Source organism: Typopeltis vanoorti, chromosome 9, assembly GCF_054136105.1.
Source record: "Typopeltis vanoorti isolate ZY-2024b chromosome 9, IOZ_Tvanoo_1.0, whole genome shotgun sequence".
NCBI lineage: Eukaryota > Metazoa > Arthropoda > Arachnida > Uropygi > Thelyphonidae > Typopeltis > Typopeltis vanoorti.
The window spans coordinates 24,526,975-24,547,690 of NC_143557.1; the positions used below are offsets into that span (position 1 = coordinate 24,526,975).

At 36.6% G+C, this 20,716-nt stretch overlaps 2 protein-coding genes across 4 annotated transcripts in view; one reads left to right on the top strand and one right to left on the bottom strand.

Annotated features, from left to right (window-relative positions):
* LOC150102930 (phenoloxidase-activating factor 2-like) overlaps positions 1–3,657 on the top strand; it is a 32,462-nt gene extending 28,805 nt beyond the window's left edge. The window contains exon 7 of the mRNA XM_090397561.1: positions 3,381–3,657. Coding sequence (XP_090253687.1) covers positions 3,381–3,578 — 198 coding nt within the window. The 3' untranslated portion in view covers positions 3,579–3,657. The remainder of the gene's footprint in view (positions 1–3,380) is intronic.
* Positions 3,658–18,824: 15,167 nt separating this feature from the next.
* Positions 18,825–20,716, bottom strand: part of LOC150102931 (trypsin-3-like) — a 62,636-nt gene continuing 60,744 nt past the window's right edge. For all 3 annotated transcript variants that reach the window (XM_090398247.1, XM_090398245.1, XM_090398246.1), the window contains exon 7: positions 18,825–19,183. In XM_090398247.1, coding sequence (XP_090254373.1) covers positions 19,022–19,183 — 162 coding nt within the window. In that variant the 3' untranslated portion in view covers positions 18,825–19,021. The remainder of the gene's footprint in view (positions 19,184–20,716) is intronic.

Sequence of the window (20,716 nt, forward strand, 5' to 3'; positions counted from 1 at the left end):
CTGCTGCACTGTGGAACAGTCTCTCACCTGCTGTGTTTCCCAACGAATACAATTTAAAGTCCTTCAAATCAAATGTAAACAAATTCCTCCTTTCCCAACCCACCACCCATACACGGTACTAATGTACTATAGGTTGATCCTCTCGTGTATGGGCTCAACATAAAAAGATAAATAAATAAATAACAGAAAACACACACAAATCCTATTTGGGAGTGCGAACAGCGCTGTTCATCTAGCACAGTGGTTCTTAATCTTTTCGAAGTCACGGAACACTTTTGATTATAAGAAAAATTTTGGAAAACACCAAAGCATTAGAGTCATAAAACTAACAATAAAAATATGCATGGACTAGCATTTTATAAAAATGGGCCTTCTTTTTAATGCGATACTTGAGCTTTTAACTTTTGCAGATTTCGGCAATATCAGGTCTAATGTGTGATATAGCTACCCTCATCTCTTTGTTCTATATTAGTAAGTGTTTAACGCGTTTTCGTTTTTATATTGGTTAATATTGAGAAACCGAGCTCACACAAATATGATGTTGAAAACTAACAAAATTTTCAGTGACCTCGTGGAGAGAGAGCTGGGTATTCGGCTTGGACAAAAGTCCAAAATTCTTCCAGAGTTATTTCAGAGAATTTCATTTTTAGAGTAAATCCATTGACAAGGAAACTAATTTAAAGAGCCAAGAGGCTATTTTTCCGGCGGCGTAAAAATTAAGCTAAGGAGATAATAAATCCCTCATTATTTTAAAGCCGGATACGAAACTCGGAGATCGAAATCTAAGAGTTTCATGCCGAAGAACTATCGTAGAGTCCAAGCGTAAGTCAACACCTGGTAGTACAACACTAGGGCAACTCGGAGCAAAGGTGGAGCAAGTTCCATCACTATCCTTAATATTGTCTCATAATGTAAAACGCAGCTCCTAGGAGATGTATTACTGTTTTACATTATGAGGAGAGGTCACTACCCAGACCGGTTTCGACCTTTATTGAGGTCTCATCAGTGAGTAGGTAGACCTGGAATACCAAGGTTTAAGTGAACCGAACTTACATATACCCCTACTAACGAATTGCCAGACCGGTGGATCTTGCTCCACCTTTGCTCCGAGTTGCCCTAGTTTTGTACTACCCAGGTGTTGACTTACGCTTGGACTCGCCGATAGTTCTTCGGCATGAAACTCTTAGATTTCGATCTCCGAGTTTCTTATCCGGCTTTAAAATAATGAGGGATTTCCCTTGACTTAAGGTAACTAATTGTTCTTCTTCTTGTAACGAAAATTCACAACTCGATGTATTAACTGTGCCAAATGGATTTCGTATCCCGTCAAAAATGTGTGTATTTAAGGGAGGAAAGTAATTTGAAATCTTTTCTTCCAGTATGCTGAATGTTCTCTTTTAACGGAAATAATCCCCTCGACATTTTTATTCAGAGTAGCCAATTACACTCAGAACTGTGTCATGTGACATCTTTCACAGGCGGAACACTTGTAACCAGTTCGCGGAACAAAAGTGCTCCGGGGAACACCGGTTAAGAACCACTGATCTAGCATGATATATAAGATGTATTCAGTTTATAAGTAATTTCTATTGCGTGCAATAGTTTAAAAAGCAAACATTTATTTAAATATTCTTAATTTAATTCTCTTTTGCATGATTTTAAAACAATAGAACAAATGGAACAGAGTAAAATAATCGTTTCAAACGTTCTGTAGTTCTTATGCATGATGGTGTAGTTACACGATAATTTCCAAATAAATCATTTCACGTTTCATCCGGAGTAGATTTCTTCAGTTGCTACTGAGTACCTTCAGGATCTAGGTTACAGGGTCATTAGGCGAAAACTGAGAATGTGTGTGGTTTCTTACATACTTATTTTTTCCTCAAATGACCCTGTAACCCAGATATCCCGAAGAAGCTGCTCGCAGCAACATCGAAACCATAGGTCAAATAAAATCCTAATTGTTTTTACGTGGAAAATATCAAGTAATGTGATGCCACTAGAGTAAGATGATATGACTGAATTTCACGCTCTGGTTGGTCATAACTACACAAGCGCAGTTGGAAGTTAGCTGGAAAAGCTTAATGCTGCGTTTATATTCCTTGATCTAAATGGCTGTCGTGTAACCAAGTGGCAGATATAGAGAAAAACAAATGCAATAGTTGATCTCGCAGTGGGTCTATTGTTTTTTTCATTGGGTATCTATCCAGTCTCCGCTTTTCCAATGTAATAGAAAGGTGTTGATGGAATATGATGTCTTGATATATTATATTTTTGATTGTTTAGCCTATCTTTTACAGTCAGACAAAGTCTACATTACAAGTTTATAGACATGTTTTATTTCTGACATGTCAATTTTTCGATTTGTTGTTGCTATTATCTTATATCCTGAAGAGTGGTTTATAACCTAATTTACAAAGTTCAAACATATGAAGGATAATATGATTATAAATCTTGTATTTTATATATATTTAGTTAATCAATGAAGTTGAATGTACAAGACGAAACTGTTGAAATTGTCTACCTTAGCTCCTAAATGAATTGTGGCGCTTATGTTGAAAATATTTTCAACATAAGCACCACAATAAATTCAGGTGTTTGTCGTAATGTTCGATATTTTCCCATGTTCTATTTATAGATATAAACATGGTAATGTACACGATGTCTAAGGTGAAATTACTGTCAGCATTGCGCAGTAAAAATCCATTAGGGAAGGGGAAGAAAGAAAGTCTGAGCTCTACAGGGTGACCTGTTATAGCTTCGAATTTTTACCTGATCAGATGATATACTAATTCCAAAGTGTTTCATTGTGTGTAATCGTATCGTCATTGATTATGTAATTCATTAAATATGAAACGAGAATGACACAGTTGGTTTCAACTTCACTCGGACAACTCTGTCAATATAAAGTGTAGTTGACGTACAAAGCTGACCCTCCGGAGAAAATTAAGCACTCTGGCTTAGAGAAACTCGATTTAGGAAAGCTAAATTGAGCTTAATATATCAACGAAAGATGATGATGATGATGATATAATTAATTATTTCAAAGAGCAGTTAATGTAAACACTTCATATTGCGATGGCTTACTGGGGGAAAATATTTAATTTAATTTCATTTTGATTCAAGACTTAAAGATACAATTAATTTTAATGTAATTATATTTGTTTGTTCAGAAAATATGGCATACATTTATGGATTGTGTATGCGTAGGCTTTGTTAGATTTAATTGTGTCCTAGATTTTATTAAGTATTGTACATTTTTCTTGGGTATTCTTGCTTATTGTTGTACATTTAGGTTTACTGTATTGTAAAAAGTAAAGCAATTAAAATTATTTTTGTTCACTCATTAAAATTTACAATTTTTTGTTTACTTATGGCAGGGTGATGGAGGAGGTCCGCTGGTCTGTTACCGGAAAGACGGGACCTACACTCTCGCAGGTCTTGTTTCTTGGGGAATCGATTGCGGACAACCAGAAGTTCCAGGAGTGTACGTCAAAGTTCAGAAGTACTTGGATTTCATTAGTAAAAATACGGGCTCTCCACTCGAGGAATACTGGCCGAGGATATATGCTGGATAACTCATCACCTCCTCCGGTAGAGCGAAATGCTACCGAGTTCGTAAACCTTGTAAATAAACAAAATGTGATATTGACTGAATGGAAGGTAAATAACTCTCTCCATGAAAGCTCAGGCATCCATAAAGTATACATATCGCTTGGCACAACATTTTAAAATTGATGCCAATCTTTTCAGCTGATAACAGTTGAAATGATGGCATCAAATTCATTTCGAAATATCTCTTGGACTTGCATTTGTGCGATGGAGAAAAAATGCATTGTTTTATGGAATTATATCACAAATTGTAACAAATATGAGTTACACAGTTAATTATAGAAACTCAAATTTAATCAGCCAAAGTAAAAAGATAAATAAAGCAGAAAGTGAAGTATTAAATGATCATATTCTACACCACTGGTCCAGTTCACATGGTAATAAGAGCACCATTGCATCTAAAGGAAATGTAAACAGAAGAGCAAATGCGCCTTATATTTTCTTGTTCCCCAATTTTTTAAGTTTATAATAAATAAAATAAAATAAAGAGAAATTGCTCAGTCAATAACCAATATTTGGGATAAGAAACCACAGTATTTGAAAGTAAAGTAGTAACATTAGGACAGCACGATGAACCTGTTCCGCCCACACTTCGCCTGGTATTGCATTATTTAAATGACACGATCCGGAAAGACTGGGTTTATGTAAACACGCTGTTTCGATCATCTTTGAATAGAATTCAGTTAAAATTTAACTAAGAAGCAGGAGGTGGCAGACTTTCCTCCCGAAAACTGGGTTTTTTTCATTCCGTAAATTAAGCAAACTGACCAGAAGAACATTCGCAGTTAACAAATATAATACCCTGGTCTCAGAGCGCTTCCAAACACCAAACTCTTTGGAAATCATTATTTCTGAAAAACCAATATGGCATTTTAATTTTAAGTAGTGCAATAACACGGCAACTCTTAATCTACGGACAATATCATGCCGAGTCTCAGTTCAGTATGAGCGCGCGCGCGCGCACATACACACACAAATGAAGAGAATTTAGATATCAATCTTCCTGCACAAAATGACTCTTCGTTTTAACATCTGAATATGACTCCTTGTTAGGAGAAGTTGAAAACACAGAATAAGAATCTCTTACAAAAACTATGACCAACATAGCTGAACTAGTGTAGTACAGATGTTTTGAGATGTCGCAGTGGTTTAATAATACTCCCTCAAGGTGATGAATCTACTGTAACAGGCGGCGGTTCAAACTACATTTTTCGTGAGGATGAATATAATTTTAGTCCGCAACGTTACGGATGTAACGTTGTGCGTTCTTATTTCGTGTCTTATGGGATAGTGTCTATTGTCAAAAGCGAAAGAGACGAGCTTTCAGTGGTAATGATGATGCTTTATTTCAATGGCGTAAGATGGATGTATACATCCATCTTACATCATAAACATACAAACCAGGCTTTTAAACACAAAACCAGCAATAATTAAGCAAGATACTCACTCACTCATGCATTGAAGGTCCAATTAAAAAAAAAAGGTCGATTTCAACTACAAAAGAAATCGCATGGAAAATTAAAGGGGGGGGGGGAAAATGTTAAGATATGCTGATCATATCTTTGCAGAATCAATTTAAACGGCAACTGCATATTACAATATCTATATTATACATAAAGCATTCTCTAACATCCAAAAGCAAATAATCTGGAAGGTTACTAGCACTTAATTTTTGACCAAATGTCATCCTTTGATTACCACGGACTAAATTTCTTTATCGCCTTACGTCTGAACTTTACGTTACACATACCACTCAATGCTTCTTTATGTATTAATCTGAATAGGCAGGGTAGTCTGACATCTAAAAGTGTCTCTAAGACACGTATTCAATTATGATATGCATTCTTTCCAGTAATGACGAAGAACACCTATTTTTAGTAAAAAAAATTAAAACGTGCGTGAAGAAAAGCACTTTTGGCTAGTTCTGGACTTGCGCCGTTCCTTCTTCAATGAAATCTTCAAAAGTCAATTTAGTAACATTTTGTTGAAGGTTCATCAAATTTCAACACGATCGGACAAAAGTAAATTAGGACATAAGCAGGAAGGTAGTTGTAAGGTGTTTTAAATTCCCCTGTAGAGGTCAAATCTTTCAACCGATTTCGATAAAATTGAAGACGGTTTTTACTTTTATCCGAATCCACTGGCCAAAGGTTATAAACGTCTATAGTACTTCAGTACCTTGAGTTGGCTAAGGATTAGATAATATGCGAATTCTGGTCTGGAGACCAAACAAAAAATGCTACTACAGCCTCCGACAAGCAGGTTAGTGATCTCACGCAAGAAAATGAATTTTCATTGCCACCTGATGACATTCACGAACATGCATACCCACTGTGAGATCCGAACTCATAGCCTGTTAGTCGAAGAGCAGCCATTCAGGACGATAAATTGCTCGCATTTTCAAAAGACTGCCGAGAAATAAGGTCTAACATGAAGAGATAAGTTTTTCGAAATATCGTTGTTTTCCAATTAATCTCTTCCCCCTCCCGTCTGTTTTTGAACAACAGAACCAAAGTAGATCATATGTTATGTTATAAAGGAAGAAGAGAGAAAAGTGTCTCATACACCGCGAGCATAGCAGAATTAAACGGATTATGACCAGATTGATACATTTTTAACATATATTTTTAAAAATGCATGCCAAGTACTGAGAAAGCTGGAGATCCAATTTAGAAGCGGCTAGTTGACTGAGTCACGGCTTTCAGATTGGAGCCTATCTCCAGCTTCCGTTGTTCCTTTTTGTTTCTTTTAATTACTTAAGCGATGTTGTTTACGAAATTACCGTTCTACCAAGACAAGTGTATCGCAGCACTCGACAAAAAATTAATGATATAATTTGCTATCTAACAAACAAATCTCTTCTGAAACTTACTGCAACCTGAAATGGTTGCTAATTATATTAGTGGAAACTTTGCGAATTGTTTCCATAACGTGCTTGACTTATTCAACAGGCTAGTTTTGAGAAAATGATCGAACTTTTTGAACACAATTACTGCAATCGTTACGTGAAACATTGAAGAGATAGTAATTTAAATTTGTTGAATCAAATTATGTGAATTCCTTTATCAAAATTATAACAGACAACTCAACACTTCTGTTATTTTTGATGATTTGAAGTAAAAAATGTAAATTATGACTCTCTAAATAAATTATGCCAGGCGAGTAAGATATTTCTGCATAATTTTCCCTTAATATCTCTAAATTTTCGCAGTCAGTTTTTCTACGTATTCACACGAATTCCTGAGAAGGATATGGTCTAATAATTTACTATTCTAAACTCGCGCATGCGCATAGATTAAAAAAAAAAAACGTACGAGAACAGGAAAGAAGAAATAAGGATTAGAGGCGTAGTGTAGCACATATAGTTACGACATTTTTTATTGGAAAGAAGTCCCCAATTTCGACTTTATTTTCGATGCATTTGTGAGAAGTGAATTTTGCGAAATACTTCCTTTTGATGTGCAGTGCGTGCAAACTCTTGTGGGTGTTTGATCAGGTTAGATTAACGATAATTTAAATTGGTTAGAACTGATTATTCGCCTCGAGAAAGATGTTTGGATTAGAATCAGACGATATAGAATGTTTCCCCCTTTTCTGCAGGATTATTGATCCATTCTGTCTTCGTAGAAAATGTTTCTGGTGTGGAGATCAACTTCTTTTGCAGGTAAGATAACTTGCATGTCCTGTGAACATTTTTAGCTGAAGGACACCGACCGATTTGAAATGTTTCTCTTACTAATTGGGCTGTGACGATTTTTCATTTGAGATTGTGCGGCATAATACTTTAAAGAGAGGGGGGGGGTGTCGTCCTGCTGAATTTAAATTTTTCAATGCACTGAAGTGGAAATAATTCTTAGATATTTTAATTTGAACACATTGGAAAGGTGTTACAATGAATTTATTAGACGTTTTCGATGTATTATTAACGCCTTTTGGATTTAATTAAGAAAAAAAAAAGGTAACAAATTAATCACTTGTGGACGAATAATCATTTGAGTACATATCTTATAAAACCATATAAAATATGATTTATAGTCGCTGTAGTTTTGCTGTCGTTTTTTGATTTTCTTTTCACATTTTTGGAGTTAAGCCAGTTAACAAACACTTATTCTTAAATAATATGTTTTAAACTAAGTAAAAAAAAAATACACAGTTGAAACATCATGGAGATTGTTAAAGATACCAAGCTATTTTAAACCTGGTTCTACTCCATTTTCCAAGTAAGCAAACAGACGAATAAGTCAAGTTTGTGCCTGCATGTATTGCAAGTCTAGGTGACCCGTAAAGTAATACAATAATTTTATAATAGTATATAAAAAAAAAAACTTTCCATCATGGAGATTATTTTAAATATTCCATTAAAAAATGTAAAATGTCGCAGGATAAAAATAAAATTATTGTTCACCTGTAAATTTACTAACATAATGAAATGCTGCATTTCCACGATCTTCAACTGGGAAGATTGAGAATCTCCGAGAGACCACAGATCCAATTCAGTGACCGCATAATTTGCATACCACTCCTCATTCGCAGTATAAAAAGCAGACGCAGAAAGAAATTGCCAACGTATCGGGGGGGGGGGGGCATATGCTCAAAACTTCTTTAAAGGCAGTAGCAAATTCTGCAGAATGTCATCACTGAAAAAAGTATATAAGATATTGTTTGCTTAAAAAGGCGTTCTTGCGAATAGTTAGGAATTTCTCACCCAAGAAATGGAGAAATTCCAACTAGGATATTTGCGCGTGCGAGTGAATACCACCACAGTCATTCGAACCGCGTCTAGAGCACAAGAAATATTTATAGACTCTGATTTGAACGGCATAATACTTTAAAGAGTCTCATGCGTTATTGAGTCTCATGTGAAAACTAGTTAGAAAAAACACATGCAAGTAAATAAGTGGACCTGCATGTCTTAATGGTTATTAACAAGCAAATAGCATTACAGTTGTGGGCATGTTTCAGAAAATGCAGCTTCGAACGGTATTCTAAGCAACATTTGAACAAAGTCCGAGGAATCCGTTCCTACAAATGCACAACGATCGTGTGGTCACTGTCATGATTTGTCATAAGTACCATAACTGGGATCCCACGATCTCCACAATTTAGTCTGGTGCCGGTGTTTTATGGAAAATCATTCTAAGGGGGAAGCGACGTTGCATGACCACGTAGCCTCTCAAGCATGCTTACAACTTTTGTACGATTGTAAGTCAGTCTCCACTGGCGCTATCAACTCGGAAAATTACACCGGGAAAGATATTAAAAAAAAAAAAAAAGTTTAGGGAGTATGATTTTTCCAACACATCTTCTGGATCAGATGAGCCTGATTTCCTTTCTAATAGTATCGATTTGAAAATACGACTGAATAACTCAAGATTATGAGACCTCCGTAAAATGCGGTTTGCTATTTTACAGAATAAAATGCCCGAGTTGAACGATCAGATACATACGACAAATTTTTAAGAGGCATACATGCCAACTGCAGTTACTATTATTATAGGGGCACCACCATGCAGTCCTAAATATATTTCAGACTGTTCTAAAATTCTTGGAATATATTTTGGAACGGTGATCTGCAGTTCGTCTAGATAACAACCACTTGTTTATTATTCGCGTATCTGTTTCTTCTTCTTTTCAGTAGGACTGTTCATTCACATACTTATGTATCTATTTGAAAAATAGATACGCATAGCAATATTTTCAAATACCAATCTTTTTGAAAAATAGTTTTCTAATTAGTTAAGAGATGGCGCCACAAGCAACATATTCTGCAATTGTCTCAAACTGGATTTTAGAATATTTCGGTTTTCGACACTGTGCTTTTTAATATTCTAAACATTATTATGTTTAGAATATTAAAGTTTTATAAAAATATTATGATGTTTATAATATTAACTTTTTGTGAATATTATAGTGCAATATTGCCTAAGTAGGTTACCCTTAAACGACTGCTAAACTTGTACATCAACAGTTCTTGTGATGGAATTAGCATAAAACCTCGGTCTGAGTTTAAGACGGTAGCCAGTGGCGGATTATTATTATTATTTCGGGCGACTCCAGGAATCCTTAGACTCATCGAGGGAGGCCCTAAACATCATGTCCACACAACTATGCGATTACATTCTCACAGTATCTATCATACCTTGTCTTGAACTCGTTCAACGTCATAGCACCCACAACAGACTCTGGCAGCTTATTCCACTCATTTACCACTCTAAAAGTAAAGAACCCAGTTCTAACACCCTTGCTAACCACACACTTACCAAGCTTCCATGGATGGCTCTAGTCCACCCACTATCAGTCCTATTCTCAAAAATATCTTCTGAATTAATCTTATAGAAACCCTTCAATAATTTGAATATCTCAGTCATATCACCCCTCCTCCGCCTATCAACTAGTTTCTGCAACCCACAAATCTTCAACCTGTTTTCATATGGTTCATTCCATAGACCTGTTATCTTAGTCACTCGCCTCTGGATCCTCTCCACCTCCTCCCCATCAAGAAGGAACCGAGGTGACCAAATCTGGGCACAGTAATCGAGATTAGGTCTTATCAAGGCTCGGTACAGAGGTACAATAACTTGCTTGTCTCTGCTCGTCAAGGTATTTTTCAACAACCAAGTGAGTTGATGAGCTGATTTAGCTACTTTTGCAGTGTGTCCCCTAAACTTCATCTCCTTATCCACCAACACTCCCAAGTCCCTGGCCTCGTCAATCTCTTGGAGTACAGTTCTACCAATGTGGTATACTGCTGCTAATCTTTTCACCCCAAAATGCATAACCTCACATTTTGTCACATTAAATTGACATCCATTCTCCTTAGCCCAGAACTCCAGTCTATCTAAGTCATCCTGCAAGGCTTTGACATCTTCTGCATTCACTATTGCCCTACCCAACTTTGCATCATCAGCGAACAAATGAATTGTTCCACTTAGATCCTTCCCTATATCGTTAATGAACAGATTAAACAGCAGTGGTCCAAAAACAGAACCCTGCGGCACACCACTAGTCACAGGCCATCTTTTGGACTCTACTCCTGAATAAACTACTCTTTGATATCTCTCCATCAACCAACCACCTATCCATCTCACCAACCCTATATCCATTCCCATATGTTGTAGTTTACGGATTAGTATTCCATGTGGTATCCTGTCAAACGCCTTTGCCAGGTCCAGCAGTATCACTGTAAACCCATTTCCCTTATCCAGTTCAGCCGTCACCTTGTTATAAAACTTGAGCAAGTTACTGAAGCATGATCTACCCTTCACAAAGCCATGCTGTCCCCTGTACAGTATCTCGTTTTCATCAATCCATTCCTGTATTTTTCCCTTGACTACTTTCTCTAAGACCTTGACAACGACTCCTGATATGCTGATCGGTCGATAATTTGCAACCGTAGTCTTGGATCCTCCTTTATGCAGTGAAACTATTTTCCCCTCTTTCCACGCCTTCGGGACTAAGTCAGACCTGAGACTCAGATTAAACAACGTGGTCAAGGGCACTGATAATTCTTTAGCCGCTTCACGCAAGACCCGTGCGGGTATACCATCCAATCCCACAGATGTGTTCACATTAAGGTTCTGTAATAGACTAGTCACCTCCACTTCATTCATCACTATTCCCGTATAAACTAATGGTTCCTTCACTTTTTCAATGTCACCACCTGGATGATATGCTTTTGCAAAGTGCGCGCTCAGTAACTCCACTATATCGACTGATTCAGTGACCTCCTTACCATCGTCATTCCTTAAAATCATTTTGCCGTGTACAGTTTTTTTCTTGCTTGCAGCATATTGAAAGAACTGTTTTGGATTCTCTTTTGCTTGCAAAGCTAGTTTCCTTTCATAATCCGCTTTTGCTTTTTTTTTACCACACTCGTTACCTTTCTGGCCTGCACTTTATACCGTTCGTGTGCCTGCAGGTCACCCCTTTCTTTAAATTCCCTCCACAGTTGTTTCTTTTTTTGCAGCTCAAGCTTAATGGTGTTATTCATCCATTTAACCCCCTACTTGTTTTACTATTCGGACCCTAGGTATACAATCAGCCATTACCTCCTGTAAATGCTCCTTGACCACTTCCCATGCTCTATCGACGTCCAGCCCTTGCAGTTGTACATGCCATGGCACTGATCCAAGCAATCTCCTAAGCTTGTCATACTTGCCAGCACGGTAATTCCACATATATCCTGTCTTAATCGAAAATTCCACACCTTTAGCCGCCTCCCAGGTCAAGACCTTATGATCACTCTCACCAATAGGTGGCAACATGGTCATATTCATTACAGTCAAATTCTCAGATGCTATTACCAGGTCAAGCACTCTCACACCCCTAGTATTTTCAATACAAGCTCTCTCAGATAGTTATCCCTTAATAATTGAATAAAATCCTTTTCCTTCCTCATATGTGTCCTCTCCTCCTTCAAATCAATGTTACCATAGTTGAAATCCCCCATAATAATTACCCTCCTTCCACTCATTTCATCAATTTCCCTATGCATACTATCTCCACCATCTATTCCATCACCTGGTCTATAGCAGCACCCAACTGTATATTTTGTTCTGCTAGTCTCAATCTCACACCAAATAGCCTCAAATGAGCTCCTTTCGCTATCCTGCAATACTACTTCAATTCTCCTTAGCTGCAGTTCATCAGCTATCATCAATAACACTCCTCCCCCCATTTTATTCTCTCTGTCCCTCCTAAACACACTATAACCTACACATTCTATCCCACTAACTATATCATCTTCCGTCAGCCATGTTTCACTAATGCCAATAACCTGTGTCCAGGAAGAGCCAATCAAGGCCAAAAATTCTTCCTTCTTGTTCCTAATACTCCTGGTATTAGTATACATGAAATGCAGTGATCCCTTAGTCCCACCCCTATATTGATACGTTATTCTAAATGACCCATTCCCATTTTTGTCCTTAGTGCTGGCTCGGGTACATTATATACATTCTTACACTCATCTGTCTCACTGATGTCTGCATATCCATTCCCACCCCCCTCCTTGGTAGTTCTAGTTTCCCTGGTTTTGCACACCCATTTTCACTTCATTCAGCAACACTCTTTCCAGTCTCCGCACACCAAGTCCATTCAAATGCAGGCCATCCATCTTGTATAAGTCCTTTCACCCTTCAAATTCATTCCACACCACACCGTCTGCATAACCTACGCATAATGTCATTTGCAATTATGGCCCTCCTCCTAAACTCCTCTCTGTCATACCGCGGCAACAGACTAACCATTCTAACTCTGTCACTCTTTTCTTTCGCTACCTTTAACAATACTTTCAAGACCTCTCTCATAAAAAATTTATCACCTTTCAATTCATTCGTACCCGCCACAATTATTAATTCTTTCACCCTCTGTTTTTGCACTCTAATACTCTCACTTACATCCTTAAATTTCGCACCCGGTAAGTACGATTTAGTTACACTGCCATCTCTCACCCCTCTTAATAACGAGTCACCATACAACACTCTTTCCTTCATTTCAGAAACTCTCTCATTCTTACACTGTTTTTTTACGTTAGCCGAATCACTCTGGAAAGAGTTTTGCAGGTGCTCTAATTGACGCTGCGCATTTTGTATCACTGCGCGCAACCTAGCGATCTCACTTCCTACAAATAATTTCTCATTATTTTTATCATTTAAACCATTTTCTCTCTCTGTATGGTTGCTTTCACTCTTTCTTAGATCACCGCTCTCATTGCCATCTTGTACATCGCAATTCTCTATCAAGTCACTATTTTCACTCACATTCTGGCAATTCTAGCTTTCTTCAACCATAACTATCTCACTACCTGACACATACTTCAACTCAATAGGGATTACTCAATAGGCGCGCCTAGGGCCTCGTCGTCTCGAGAGGCTTCAAACATTACATGGCAAAAAGATAATATACCTCTAAAATTTAGTGAACGTTAATATTTATTATTTATTTGCGCCTCTGTCCTCAAAGGAACATAATCCGCTACTGACATGACCCTGTCTCCAATACTCTCTACGTAACGGTTACCTGCTCTAGTAGGCGGTACGATCTGACGTCACCGGTTTGATGTTATGGCGATCCGCACGGCACCAAGCGGAAGACCAAGAACCATAATGCGTCAACTTGCGAAATAAAAGGAACTGTTATTATTATTATTATTATTTGACATCTCTAGGGAGTCCAAAGACTCATCGAGGGAGAGTGTGCTACACAGATTTTTTTTTTTTTCTTTCAGATTATATTTGTTCGTGCTTTTCTTTCGTGTGGTTTTAAAGTTGGTTGTAATACTTTTTTAATGAGCCCTTGTTCGCAATGAATGCTTTGTTAGTATTATTATGGATTTTAGTGTTCTATTAGGAATTAGAGTTTACTTTTTTATGATCAATATGGCGTCATCAGAAGGGCATATGCGTGTGTTGGCAGGATTGTATAGAAGTGTTTTGAGGTCGGACAGGACGGGTGGATTTTTGAGGAGATGGATATGTTTTGGGGAAAACGTAAGGAGGGCAGATGGAGGTGTTTTTGATGTGGGATGTTTTATTAAAGAGGGATAGATGTGTCGTTGAAAGTAAAGACCGGGGTGGGTGGTTTTCAGGTGTAAATGGGTGGGTGCGAGCACGTCTTGTTGATCGCACTTTGATTTATCACTTCCGGCGATGTGCCCGCAGGGGATATATTTTTTGGCTCTTTTTGAGCTGCGTGGGGGTATGTTGTGGAAGGTGGTAGGGTGTTTTCAGGTGGGAGGAACGGCATAGCGGCGTCCTTTATGACGTTACATACGGCGATGTTTGCAAAGGAGATGGGTGTTTTATAGGTGGTTGGTTTACCCTGGTCTCCGAGGGCCCACAGACAAGATGTATTTGGTTCTCCGTTGGCCACATCTGCAATTTTGTTTTTTCCCTGTTTTTCAGGTGTTTTTTGTTTTGTGTTGTGGTGATTTGTGTTTCACTGACTTTAAATGGTTAGATTAGCTCTGGAGGGCTTGGCGGCCCTAAGAGTGTGGTGGAGTTGTGCAACGTCACTCCCGTAGAGGTCGCACAGTTCCACCCGCTTGATTACGTAGCGAAGATCGGAGCCATACATATCGTCGTATACTGATACCTTGGATGTTTGTGAATCTTAAGTGAGTATATCTGCATCTTTTATATATAAGGAGGAGAAGAAACATAAAAATGTTTCCCATTTTTAAAATTTAATGTTAGCTTCCTTCATGCTCAGTCTATTTGCCACCCTAAATTATAATATTCACGTATTTAAGTGGGTAGTTTTATTTGCGATAAATATAGTACTGCCTACAAAAATAACTTTAGTTTACCAACATATAAATAATTGCACTACTGACATTTAGAGTGATGTGGAGCATCAGTCTGGGTTCGCTATCTGTATGAATATCTAGGTCAGGAATTCCAAAAAGGACTGCGGCTTGCCAAGGAATTTTTCAAGGATGTCGTGGGACTTGTGTCGAACTCAATCTGTATATAACTGTGAATGTGACAAATCATATAATACATTTTATGTTAAAGTTGAAACTTTATTTAACAAGAAAAATAGAAATGATCAAGAAACATTCCACACGTGATATATATTTCTGAATCTTAATTCACGAAGTTAAGACCCCAAAGGAGTTGTACAATTACTTCAAAAGTTGACTCAGGCATGATGACTTTGAACCAAGAAAACTTCATTCCAAGTGAAAAGTAAATCCCTTGAAAAGAGTCAAGTCACTGAACTATTCTTCTATGCTAGGTCGCAATTGCGTCGCTTCGATTGAAGCCATTCGTTCGGCAGACATTGCGTTAAGAATCTCTAAATATTTTACCTGTTCATGCAGGAAAACATTGATTTCCATTGTGTACAACATCAGCAGTTTAGATGCCCCTTATGATCTAATTTACACATCGCAATAATTGTCCTTTAACGCCTGCCGCAATGTTTTTTGGTTAGGCGTCAGACTGGGTTTAATTTGCAGGATGCTTGTATCAGAATAAAATCATTTGGGTCAGCTAAGCAGACTTTAATGTCAAGAAAAATTATTCATGTAATATAGTGTAAGGCATAATTATTTCCGTGTCACTGCAAAAGCTGTCTATTAGGCTTTTAGAATGATTAAGCTCCTTCCAGCGTACGTAGAGTCCATCTAAGCACTTATATGCTCTGGATTCCCGTTATGCACTTTTGGAATGGTTTCTTTTTTTTTTTTTTTTCTTGCATTGACATTAAAAGTATTCTCCAAAAAGTATTTTGATGCTTTTAGAGAAAAAGAGTATACCGAGAAGGTGTTTATACCCACAAATCACACGGTTACATTCTAATTATTTTTGTTTATACAATCTTTATATTTCGATAGTTTAGACCAGCCATGTCAAAAACGCGGGCAAGTAATATGCGGCCCCCCCAAACTTTGTAACCAATATGATTATTTAACATTGACAACACCGAATTAAATAAACATATTGAAAAAAAATTATCATTTCCACTTCAGATTATTTTATACGCCAATCTGCAATTTCTAAAGGAAATAATGTTCTGTTTGTCATTTCAAAAAATCTACGTTTAAAATTCGGTATAAATACCGAATTTTAACGTAGCAAGTCTACGTACATACGCGGCTACATCACTAACCACAGCAATCGGAGGCTAGCCGTTAGCAATTTTCAAGTAGTAAGAAAGTGTAGTATTTTCTTTATAATTAATAGAGAATTTATAAAAATAATATCGAAACCTTCAGGCAGTATGAGTAAAAAATGATTCATTGAAGAAGAACATCGTAGTTTTCAAGAAAAATGGAAGTTTCAATATTTTTGTATTCAAGGGAAAAAATTTTGATGGCTGATATGTAGAAACTATTGCAGTTTGCAAAGAATACAATATTAAAAGGCATTACGATACAAATCATAAAGAAAACTATGACGTATATGTTGCGAAACTTCGTGAAGATAAATTGTCAGAATTAAAGTTGACACTTCAAAATCAACAAAGTGTATTTACCAAACCTATTGAAGATAATAGAGCTACGGTAAAAACCAGTTATTTGTTATCACATTTAATTGCAAACAAGTCGAAACCATTCACTGAAGGGGAATTTATTCGCGAATGTATTATTAAAACAGTCAAAGTGTTGTGTCCTGATCAATTAAAGAAATTTAAAAATATAAGCTTATTTCGAAATACCATTGCTAGCAGAATTGATGATATAGCCGGGAACTTAAGGAATCAACTTAAATAAATAATTCCAACATTTCAGACCTATTCCCTTTCAACTGACGAAAGTACAGATGTAAGGGATATCGCTCTGCCATGACTGGTGGTGTTAAAGGAGTTTTACAAATTTAAAAGAAAAATGCAAAGAACAAGGTAATAATAATTTTCAGCATTCATCAGCAAACACTATGCTCCAAAGTTTTAAATGTTAGACATGTCCTAAAAAATGTCAGTAAAATTGTAAATTATATTCGTGCACGTGGACTTAATCATCTCCAATTTAGTAACTTTTTAGAAGATATACAAAGTGAATATAGCGATCTACCTCATTATACAGAAACTAGATGGCTTTCCAGTCAAAGTTTTAAAGCGATTCTTCGAACTGCTGGACGAAATTACCATTTTTTTAGAATCGAAAAATTCTGAATGTGAAATATTAAAAAATGATCAATGGATAAAGGACCTGGCTTTTTCAGTTGACATTACAAGTCAACTTAATCTTAAGCTACAAGACAGTTACCATGTTATTTGACAATATTAACATTTTCAAACAGAAATGATTACTTTGGCAAAAACAAATTCAAAAATAAAATTTATCCCATTTGGAATGTTTTCAATCATTATTACAAAAATCATCGAAATTGAAATTTTCAAATATGCCAATGAAATTAAGTTATTAGAAATTCGAAAGAAGATTTTAAGAAATATGAAAATCAGTTTCACCTCTTTACTTCTCCTCTATCGATTGATGTTGAAACTGTTGATTTACAGTTGGAATCAATCGAAATTCAGGGTGATTCCGTATTGAAACAAAAATATATGGACGGTGGAATTCCAAAGTTCTATAATTATTTATCAGTCGATCGATACCCCAATGTGTTATGTGCAATTAGGCGTATTTTATCTATGTTCGGTAGCACATATTTATGCGAACAACTATTTTCAACTTTAAAGAATAAAAGTGCGTAAAACTCGAGATTAACAGACCCGCATGTGCAAGCAATATTGAAAAATTGGAAGATTTCGTTAATGAAAAAGTCAAGTTTCTTAAAAAAAATGACATGTATAATTTTATTTAAATATGTAAACTTTATATTTTATATATATTTTTGTAACACGGTTGTATTTTGTAATCATATACTCTAATGTTAATATTTAAAAAATCTGTTTCCTCTTTATTTCGAGATTTTTTTTCTGTTGCGGCCCGCGATTTGATGTATAATTCTTAATTTGGCCCTTGGAGGTAAGCGAGTTTGACAGGCCTGGTTTAGACATACGTACAGTATTTGCATTATTCAATTTTGATTGAGTGATCCTGTCAGGGCTGTCCAAAGCACTGTCCACGGCAGGATGAGGCCCGCGGTGCGATTTTGTGCGGCCGCCTGTGGGTTTTGATTTTCACGAGCGAAAAAATAAATAAAAATTTGAATCGAATGCATATTCGATATTTTAATTTTACCACGAATCGATAATCTCGATGTTGGTAATTTTATTTAGTGTTTTACATCGCTATATACCCACGTGTTTTTCAAATATTAGATGTGTCAAAGAAGCGTTCTTACACTGTTTTGTTCCAACGCGCATGCTCCGAGCGCTCACGAGAAACGTGAGCGCGCGATTAGTGATGTTCGTATGTTCAGCTATCGAGGTTGTGTCGCTGCTGTCACCAAACTACTAGATACGCACTGTGATGCGGCCCTCGGATAAATATATTTTTTTAATGCGGTCCTCGGATTACCTAAGGTTGGACAGCCCTGCTTTAAGTGATCATTCTCGCTAATCTTATTTCTTCTCGATTATTAATGTCAACTGAAATACAGTAAATTTACTTCTTTCGAAGAAATTATCTTTAATATAAAATTAAATAAATATTGATAGATAAATGATAACCACGCAAATTTATATTGCATTACGAATGAGTCAGCTCAGTTCATTGGAACAAACTTTATTTGTGCGGTCAACCTTGAGCAAGACCTTTCTCACAGCGCTTGAAATGAAAATTGATATCTATTGAAAGAGTATGGTTCCAATATTTTCCATGCTTTGAAGTAAAATGGTGCTATTACAGAAGTAATACTGTTTTTACTATACGCGATATTTTTTTTTCTGTACACGTGGAAAATGCTTAGCAACTTTGTTACATTTCCTCGGATACACCCGAAATTATGCTTGTGGACATATCTCTCAAAATGCACACCAGGAACATGACATTGTGATTTCACGATGATAATACAACACTGTGGATCCACTCTTTATAATTCTGAACCCTAGTATATACTCCCGGAATATTGGGTCGGCCGCATCCAATTCCGAATGATACAACTCCAACTTGGTACCAGTGAGTGCTTTTTTCACACACTAGAGGGCCTCCTCCATCTCCCTGCAAAAATACAATTCATCAGAAATTATTTCAAGAATGTAATTTTAAAATTATTATTGACAAAAGTTAGTTACTTTCTTATCATAGAATTTAGCCTTAAATTTTGCGTATTTTCTTAAAAATTTAGAAATGCTAATTGAAGTAGAGCGACATCCAGAAAGCTGAAGTCGCTAAAATGTCAGAACGCATGTTTTTTTGTGTATGATGGAATCAAGAGCTAGCATGTTCGCTGTAGCTCTGATTCCATCGCAATTTACATCTCACAGCTGAACTTGGAATTGCGTTATGGAGAAGATGACGAAACATCAAATATTTCTTGTTAACAGTTCCAAAACAACGCTTTGGATCTGCTCTTTTTTACTTGTAACAAGATTTACAAAAACTAAACAACTCTGGGACTTGGATATCGCAAGATCCAGAAAAAAGATTTTTTTAATTTTCCCTGGTATCCAATTCGGTGCACCGATTGTGACCTCTAATACTTAATTATTGCCCATTTAAGAGAACATAATCATAATGATTATACTATTTTATTCGTATTACTTGTTTTGTTTTAACAAAATTTCCTTCATTTTTCACTAATATCGAAAAACGCATTAATAGATAAGGCTTTCTGTTACTTTACGTAATATTATTTTAACCTGGCTTAGAAAATTTCATCACTTGATGGATACCCCCCCCCCACTCCTCAAGAGACCAATTCACTTGGCACTGAAATTTAATGTGTGTAGATTGTGCTCTTTTTTTTCAAATACATAAAAATAAATCTTTCAGAAGACTTCTTTTTGAATTCTCACGGAATTATCTACGAAGGAAAGATGAGTTTGAATAGCAATCGAAAGAGTGATTACCTGCTGCTGCACTCCTCTTAACATAATAGAGGAGAGCAGAAGAATTCATTATGATTACGAAAATAGAGGGCAATCGGCAAAAACAGTCCTTCATGAAAGAGAACGGAGTGAATCAGCGAGAGACAGGACAAAGGAATTATCTTTTGCACTAAGTCAAGGATTGGTACGGGTTCTTAGGATCCATCCCAAATGCTACACCATTCACTCTTGAACGGATTTTTGTCTAGTCTTGTTCAGAGATGAAGTAATGCCAGGAGTGAAAGTGGAACCCGAAATTCTGTAATTCACTGACGACAGTAATTGTGATATACCATGCTACGACAGAATAGTAGTTGTTCTATGTGACCCCGCCAACGAAAGGTTTATGAACCTGTAGTACATTCGTACCGTAGATGGGCTAAGGACCCTTTCCTTTTTCATTGATTTTTTTTTAATATACATATTTTGTATTTAATTTTCATACTCCAGATTTTTATATACTCTAAAGTCTGCTCTAGAGATGAAACACGAAACTTTTATAAGTTACTCAGGTCTCCAGTGAACGGGGTGGTGGACTCTCACACCTAAAGATAATCACAAACATGCCCACGGGGGGATTCGAACTCGCAGCCTGTTGGTTGGACAGTATACGCAAACCACTCGGTCAACAGGAATACAAAGAAGAATGTCTTCCAGAAAATTG